Below are 8,320 nucleotides of genomic sequence, written 5' to 3' on the forward strand. Positions count from 1 at the left end.
TTATCATGTATGTGTATGTGCTTATAAGGGGGTTCATGTGTAGGTTTCTGAGGCCAGAGGATGTCTGATCCCCTGGACTGGAGGTACAGGTAGTTGTGAGCTGCCCAACATGGGTGCTGGGAAAAGGCCTGGTGTCCTGTGCTCACGTAGCCGTCACTCCTGCCTGCTCCTCCTGTAAACACTTCACTGTTTCATTATTCAACAGTAACGACAGGAATGTCCTAGTTATTTTGGATTCAAGTGGTATTTGTTTGATAAGATAAACCCAATGGCTCTAAAAAGTAAATTAAATCAAAAGCTGGGACTCTGAAAGGGTACTGCGGAAGGAGACATCCCTGCCTTAAGAATGTTGGATGCACTCAGATCTTAAAGCCGATTCGGTTGCCAGGGGTTTCATTCCCTCGGCGTCTCTGGCTGCAGAAGCACACTGGCATTGCTTCTATCTCCCCCTCATGTTAGTGTCAGGAGTAACGTGCATTTCCACCATTTAAAAACTTGGTAAGAAGGGGAAAAAATCATTCAAAATGCAGATCTTCTTTTGAGGTGCCTGTGGTTCTGAAACATCCAAACTGTTTGAGTTTGAGGTACAAGTTTATTTTCTCAAAAGGCATATATAGACAGGGAACAAAGTAAACATTTACAAGGTGGTGACTGTCCTAGACACTGCTCCGTACGTCCGTCTGAGCACGCCCTCTTAGTAGTCGTCATCTTCATCCGAGTCCATTACTTTTCTTCTGTTGAACTAGGGAGAAATGAAAGAAATGTCAGACACTTTATAAAGCCTCAGATTTTCTGAGAAAAACATTACTACTCAAGTAAGCTTCTGTGTGTGTGTCTTTCAGGAGGGGTAGGTGAGAGGTAAGAAGTGTTAACAATTACTCTCTTTCCACACACGCACTCTCTCCCAACCGTATCACAGAATCAAGGTGTGTAAAAGCCCAAAGGCACCTGGCAGCCCAGGCAGCTGGGACACCGCCACCTCGCCCTCTGCCACGCCCCGCGCTTACTTTCACTGTTGTCTTCTTTTCTGTCTGTTGGCTGACCTTCTCAAGTATTTCTATTAAACCTTGTTCTGATACCTGTAACCAGAAACAAAACCAGGGTTTCAGAGCAAACAGTATTTCTAAGCAGACCAATCACTGTAAGAACTCTCCAAGGAGTAGGAAGAAGGAACAGAGGGCTCAGGAAAGTGAGCAGTTTAAGTACATCTTTTGTCGCTGTTAGCAAGGCAATGACAACTGCTGTGTGAGAGGTCACAGGCATAGATATGCCACCTCTGCCCACGCCACCCTAGAGACAGCACCTTAATAACAGACCCAGTTCTTCTAGATCTAAGTGCAGGCAGGGCTGTGTGTGGCCACTCAAGCTTGAGGACTAGACTTCCCAAATATAACCCTCCTGGTGACACAGACAGAGACACACACACACACACACACAAAACCAAAGACTTCAGTTTCCCCTCACAATTACAAAACCTGCACACAGGTGGTATTTTAATTGATACTGACAAACCCTATTTCCAGTGCAGGACAATTTAAGCCAGGAGACTAACTGTCACTGGGCCACACTGACACAATGTTACAAACAATGCCAGGAAAGGAGAAAGCTGAGCAGTCTTTCATGCAATCTTCCCTTAAGATTTACAGTGCAGTGGTCACTCTCTCCTCTAAAACTTTTTTGGAGTCAGTAAGAATTCTATATTCAAATACAGAAATTATTTGGTGCAGCTGATTTTTTTTTTAAGTTTTAAGAATTCATGTGCATGAGTACCTTGCTTCAAACACACACACACACACCACAGTGCATGTGTGCAGATCAGAAGAAGGCACCGATCTCTGGAAGCGGGAGTTACAGGCACTGTGAACTGCCTGATATGGCGCTGAAAACCAAGCTCCAACCTCTGCCAGACAGCAAGTGCTGTAGCTGCCGAGCCGAGCCACCTAGCAGCCCTAAGCCAAGGTTCCTTCATACTGTGGGTGCCGCATGCTCCTCAGACAGTCTGGGCTTACCTTCCCACTTAGTTGTCCATATCGTGCCATCTGTATAAGGTAGTTCTCCACTGCTTTAGTTTTTTCAGGCTTTACAAGTGCTAAGTTACTCACTAAAAAGAGAAAAATACACATGCAAAAAAGCATGAAGATTAAATGCACTAATTATACCTTAAAACTATCCACTGACCCTTCTAGAATTTCTTCACAAGCTTGCATCTGCCAACAGGCAAAAGATAGGTAAGGCAGACAGTATGGCTAGGCCTTCTAAGACTACCAGAGTTCAGCTATGTCACTCAGTGGTGGGAGGGCCAAAACTAAACTTCAGTTCCCAGGTTCTAATCTCCACACTTTCCTGCTTCTGATTATGTACAGCTGCCTCTTCTAAACATGCTACTTTATTCTGACTGGTTCACCCCTTTCTACAGTTTTCTTTTGAGATTTTACATATGAAAACTTCAGACATAACACCAACACCCCGAATACAATCAACCCCTAGCTCCCATCACCATGACAACTAGCAACACTCCTGTGACTGACTCTGTTCAAGAGTCAATCCTTATAAACTTTTCTGAAAAATGTCAAGGGGCACCTTCCTAAGGAATAGTGTTTCAATTGTAAAAACAATCTCTCTCCAGATTTATAAGCGTCACACTTCGTACAAACATTCACTCTGATCAGAGCAATAACTTCACGTATGTATCTACACATCCAATTACCTCAAGCCAATTTTATGGGAATAAAAGAAACTGAAGATGCTTACATCTGGCCCGGGCTGACTGATCCAGAACTTGGGCTAAGATACTGTTTCTCATTTCCGCTTCCCTGTAATAAAACACATGTCAACAAGGTTAGACCTAAGGTGTCAGCATCTGAGTACACAAAGCATTTATTCAATGCCTCTTTAAAAAAATCTTTACATTTATTTAATTATTGGGGTTTGCAGTGGGCACACCACAGCACACATATGGAGGTCATAGGACAATTTTTGGAAGTTAGTTCTTCCCTTTACTATGTGGGTCCTGGCCTAAAGCCTGACCTCAGATCGTCAGGCTTGGTGGCAAAGGCTCCTACCTGCTGAGCCATCCAGCAGGCCACCAGACTACACGGTGCCAAGTGCTTTTGCCTTCCAGGAGCCAGCATGGATGTCAACCTACCAGAATGGCAGGACACTATTTGATAAAGTGGTATTTCAGTTCTGCAACCATTACCAACAGTGAGTATCCAGTGTGACACAGGCTACAGGCCTGAAGTGGAGTCTCGGAAATTAGACAGACCAAATGTACTTTCTTTAGGGAGGACACAGAGACCTATGGAGACTCTGAAAAACTGTGGCCCAGGCAGAACCAGATCCTGTGAAATTCTAAGTCTGTAATCATCCTTACTTCTTCCTGAACACTCAAGTAGCAATTGTGGCACACTGTTTTCAAACCCTTTTGGAGACAGGGTTTAGCTATGGAGCCCAGGCAGGCTCAGAATTCACTATGTAGCCAAGGCTGGTCTCAAATTCTTCAACTTCCTTCCTCAGCCTCCTGAGTGATCACTGGACTGTACCACCACTCTAAGTAGGAGATTTAAAACATTTCTCCAAAAAACCCACTACACAAACGACAGTAGCAGATACAGTCTGGCAGAATTAAGGAACAGTTGGGGCTTGTTATGCCTACTATCAAGGGCTCATAGAACCACAATTTATTTCCTTAGGTCTCCTTCTCAAGAGCCCCTGAGTCTAAGATGCTATCTATGGTCCATAAGATGCACCAGTCTGTTTTTGCCGTATTAGTACTTGAACCCAGGCTCTGCATATGCTGGCAAACACTCCTCCACAGTGCTACATCCCCAGCCTCTTTTTTTTTTTTTAAATCACTTCAACACAGGGTCTTGCTAAGCTGTCCAGGCAGGCCTTGAACTTGAGATCCCTCTGTCTCAGCTTCCCAAGCAGTGAAATTAGAGGCATGAGCCACCACCGGCTTTCTGTACTCCAGGAATAAAAGAGACCCTAGATGAGGAATCTTAAGTGGAGAAGGAAAACCAAACACCCTCCTCTGAACATGGACTTAAAGGGGTTAACCTTGCAGGTTGCTAGAGGGAGTGGGGAACAAGGGACCATCTGACTTAGTGCTCAGATCTGAAACACACCCCAAAAACGGCGGAGGCAAAAGTAGGGTATGATGTAGTCACATCAAATGTATGCTTGTATGCACAGGGGTAAAATAGCTGAGTAAGTTAGTGTTTGTTGAACGCTTACTATGAGGCCCTGGGTCTAGAGCCCCTATGAGGTAATTCTATTATTATGCTTAGGCAGAATTTCAGAAAAGGGTGTTACTGGAACTCCATGGGTATTTACTGAATCAAACTAAAAAGGGGATTACCTTCAGCTGGACTTATTAGAAAACCACTAGGTTCTGAGATTCACTAAGAGTCACATACCAACTATTAAACTACTAAATAAAAGAGAAAAACTCCATCTGTGAAACCACCCTTCCAGAAAGTTCCAATTCTAGCCCATACCTTTGTTTTGCTTCCTGTTGGGCTGCATCACCAGGATCCTGAAAAAAAATAATTTTACGTTTTAATTGAGTGAAAGTTCAAAAGAGGCGAGAAGCACAGAAGGCATGGCAGGGGTGGGGGAAAAGGTAGACTGAGACACATTTGTAACCAGTCAGGACTTAGGAGGGAGACACAAGGATCTTAAGTTACCGGCCAGCCTGGGCTATAAACAGAATCCTTATTCAAAATAAAGTAAAATAACAAATATATAAAAACAAAAATAGAGGACTTGTTCGATTTTCTTTCTGCTATAATAGGTTCCTGAGGTAGAAACTGGGCCTCACTAAAATCAATGAGTCAGTTTCCATTTACAGTGCTTTCATTTTATTAAATAAGGAAGGGCTGAGGGTGGAACTCGGGGAAGAGAGGGTGTCATGCATGCGCTGTGGTCCAGGTTAACTCCCACCCCCAGCCCCACTTTTACCAAGTGAAGTCACAATCTAATAGCATGTTTGAGGATGCACACATTCCTGGAAAGGCCCAGGTATCGTGGAGCCCTATTTTTACCAGTGAGAAGACTGTCTGGAAAAGAGACCCCGGACTGGCACGAAGGATACTGGTTCAAAGGGTGCTGCCACTGAGGTCACCCACCACCACTAGCGTTTGTCCCAAGGCAAGTTTACAACCCGCTACTCCCTCCTAGACGGCACCGCAGGGGTTGAGCACCATCTCTGGAGTCCGCGGTTTGACTCCCGCCCAGGGACGCGGCGCGCCGTCAGAGCGGTGTCCTCCGCACCAGAGCTCAGAGATCTCCCTCTACACAGCGGTGACTTCCGGTCAGTAAGATCCCCCCCCTAATCCGAGGAGACCCCAATCCCGGCGGGGCTAGCTTGAGGCTCGACGGCAGCGAATACCGAGACTTGAGGGGTGACTCGAGGGCGCGCACACCCCAACCCGCACAAGCCTCACGCGGGACCCTACGGGAGCCGAGGAGGCTGTGGCGGCCCCCGGGAACCCCCCAATCCCGTGCGCACACACACGGAGCCACGGGGTTCACGGGAGCTGATGGCCCACGAGCAAACGCTGAGAGCCTTGCCCGGGGCGAGGGCGTCACCCCGCCCGCTCACTCACTCCATGCTTGGCCTGCAGCTCGGCCAGCCTCTGCTTCCTCAGCGCCTCGAGTTCTTCGTCCGCCATGGCGCGGCTGTCCCACGTCGCGCAGGCGCAGCGGCCGTCGGGGGGTCGCGCAGCCGCACCCGCCCTCCGGTACACTCGGTTGGAATCGCTTCAGCCCGAGACTCGAGCACGGCGCCTTTTACTGCGCAGACGCGAGTGATGCTCAGACAGCAAGAGTCGAGTCCCGAGCTGGGACTGCCTCGCTTCTGCCAGGGTGCCTTGCAGAGGACCGATCCTGCGATGATAAAAGGTACAGAGCGTCTAAGAGGGCGCTTCTAGGTTCCCAGGCTCTGACTGCGCGGTAACAAGGCTCTCCCTAATGATCGCTAGAGACTGGCGGTGGCGCAATTCAGCAAAGTGTAAACTCCTTAATCGACGGCCTGTCTGCCTTACCCCCACCCCCCAGGGCCTTTGCTGAGAAAATGCTGTGTGTGTATAATTTTGGAGAGGGGATCCCGCTCCGAATGGAATGGGTGGAAAAAAAAACCGCTCAATTCTCCAATCTTATGACTTGCTTATGGTTCATGTATTTTACTTTTCTCAAATATATCTAACCATTTTCATCATTTTAAAAAAGTTAATTTTTAAAAATCGTATATGATCACACACACACACACACACGGGGGTTTGGTGGGGGATGAGTAAGCCTGAGGAGGCAACATTGGACTCCTGGAACTGGAGTTCCAGGCAATTGTGAGTCACATAATATGGGGTTGAGAATCGAATCCTGGTCCTCTGGAAGAGTAATACACACTTTTAACTACTGAGCCATCTCTCCAGCCCTTATACCTACATCCACACTGTTGAGCAATGACCAGTGTCTATATATAACTTTTTCATCATTACAAACTGGCACCCACTCAATAGAATTATTCGTTAGCCCTGATTCCCATTACAAAACAATACTCTGTATAAAATTGCCTATTCAAGCACTATTTATTTGTGACTGGCATATTTGACTAATCATATATCATTTTTTAAGTTTTTATCCATGTTGTACCATGTGACAGAACTTCATTCCTGACTGGACTTGGTGGGTGTGTGCCTATAAAGTCTGCCAATCCAGGGGCGTCTGAGGCAGGAGGATCTGGAATTAAAGACCAGCTTGCCATTACATAGTGAGACCTTGGTTCCAACCAAACAAGCCCCCCCCCCCCTTTCCCCATTTCCTTATCTCCTGGCTGAACATACTTACTGTATAAAGCACATTAGATGCATTCATCAGTTTAACCGTAAGTTCACTTTTTGCCTAGTGTGAGTAAAGCCTCTATCAACGTAGGTGTACAAGTGCCTGCCTGCAATACTGCCTTCGATTATTTTAAATATATATCCATGGATGGAGTTGCTGGTCCTATGCTGTATCAGGGACTGTGGTGGCTTGAAAGAAAATGGCCCCCAGAGGCTCATAGGGAGTGGCACAATTAGGAGGTATGACTTGTTGTAGGTGTGTCACGGTTGGAGGAATGGCACCTTTTCTGTACCATGTCTGTCTGCACCATGCTTCCTGCCATGATAATGGACTAAACTTCAGAACCTATAAGCCAGCCCCAATCAAATGCCTTCCTTTATAACAGATAGGAAACCCTAACCCAGATAATTACTTTTCTACTGCGGTGATACAATACCATGACCAATGTCATTAATAAGAGAAAGTTTTTAATTTGGAGCTCACAGTTCTAGAGAATTAGAGTCCATGAGTATGGTGGGGAGTATGGTAATGAGTAGGTAGGCAGGCAGGCGGAGCTCTTGCTTCTTGAGATAACTACTATGAGGCAGAGAGAGCTAACTTGGAGTGGTTTAGGATTTTGAAACTTCAGAGCTCCGGTGACACACCTCCTCCAAGACCACACCCCCTCCAACAAGGCCACACCCCTCCAACGAGGCCACACCTCCAACAAAGCCGCATCTCCTAATCCTTCTCAAATACCTGTGTCAACCTCTCCATAGTTCTAATAGCATCTGAAACTCAACATATCTCTAGCTAACCCTGACTTCTTCACCAGCTGTCCCTCCCATTGCTTATTACCTCGGTAAATGACACCACTTATTAACTAGGTTAGAACACAAGCATCTGGAGCTGAGAAAATGGTTTAGACAGTAAAAGTGCCTGTCACCTAAGTGTGGTGACCTGCATTCACATCTCCTCCACCCAAATGCAAAGCTGAATACAGCCTAGAATCCCAACCCTGGGGAGGCAGATGTAGATCCCTGGGGCTTAACTGGACAACCAGTCTGTCCAAAGTGTTGCTCCTCAGGTTCATCCCAAGACCCTGTCTCAAAAACTACAGTGAAGAATGATTGAGGAAGACATCCAATGTCAACCTCTGGTCTCCATTCGAACACACATTCGAACACACAAGTACACTCTTGTATGACAGACTTTCCTAAGAAGACACAATATACACGTCTATCAGCCCAGAAAGGGAACCATGAAGACAGACCAATGTAAGAACCCCACAAACTATCTAACTTTGTGAAGCATTGGGTTTTTACTGGGATTCTCGACTGGAGTAGGTGTGAGAGTTACTCCCAGGAGTGAGAATGACTCAAAAAGCAGACCCCCCTCTTTGAAAAGCCCACCCTACCGTGGACTGTGGTGACTTGTGAAAGCCGCAACCCTGGGGCTCCCTCCTGCCAGTTGTTTACTGGAGAACGGCCCTCCAGAA

General features: G+C 46.5%; 1 protein-coding gene across 1 annotated transcript; it reads right to left on the minus strand.

The window, feature by feature from the left end:
- Window positions 1–572: 572 nt before the first annotated feature.
- On the minus strand, window positions 573–5,811 carry Pdcd5 (programmed cell death 5). Its single transcript, XM_034510194.2, has 6 exons — window positions 5,610–5,811; window positions 4,500–4,537; window positions 2,752–2,813; window positions 2,010–2,101; window positions 1,008–1,079; window positions 573–742 (listed from the first exon to the last, which is right to left on the minus strand). Exons 1-6 carry the CDS (start codon window positions 5,673–5,675, stop codon window positions 695–697), a joined length of 378 nt encoding a protein of 125 aa, XP_034366085.1. The 5' UTR covers window positions 5,676–5,811; the 3' UTR covers window positions 573–694.
- Between the last annotated feature and the right edge of the window lie 2,509 nt (window positions 5,812–8,320).

The sequence above is a fragment of the Arvicanthis niloticus genome, chromosome 1 (assembly GCF_011762505.2).
Source record: "Arvicanthis niloticus isolate mArvNil1 chromosome 1, mArvNil1.pat.X, whole genome shotgun sequence".
Taxonomy (NCBI): Eukaryota; Metazoa; Chordata; class Mammalia; order Rodentia; family Muridae; genus Arvicanthis; species Arvicanthis niloticus.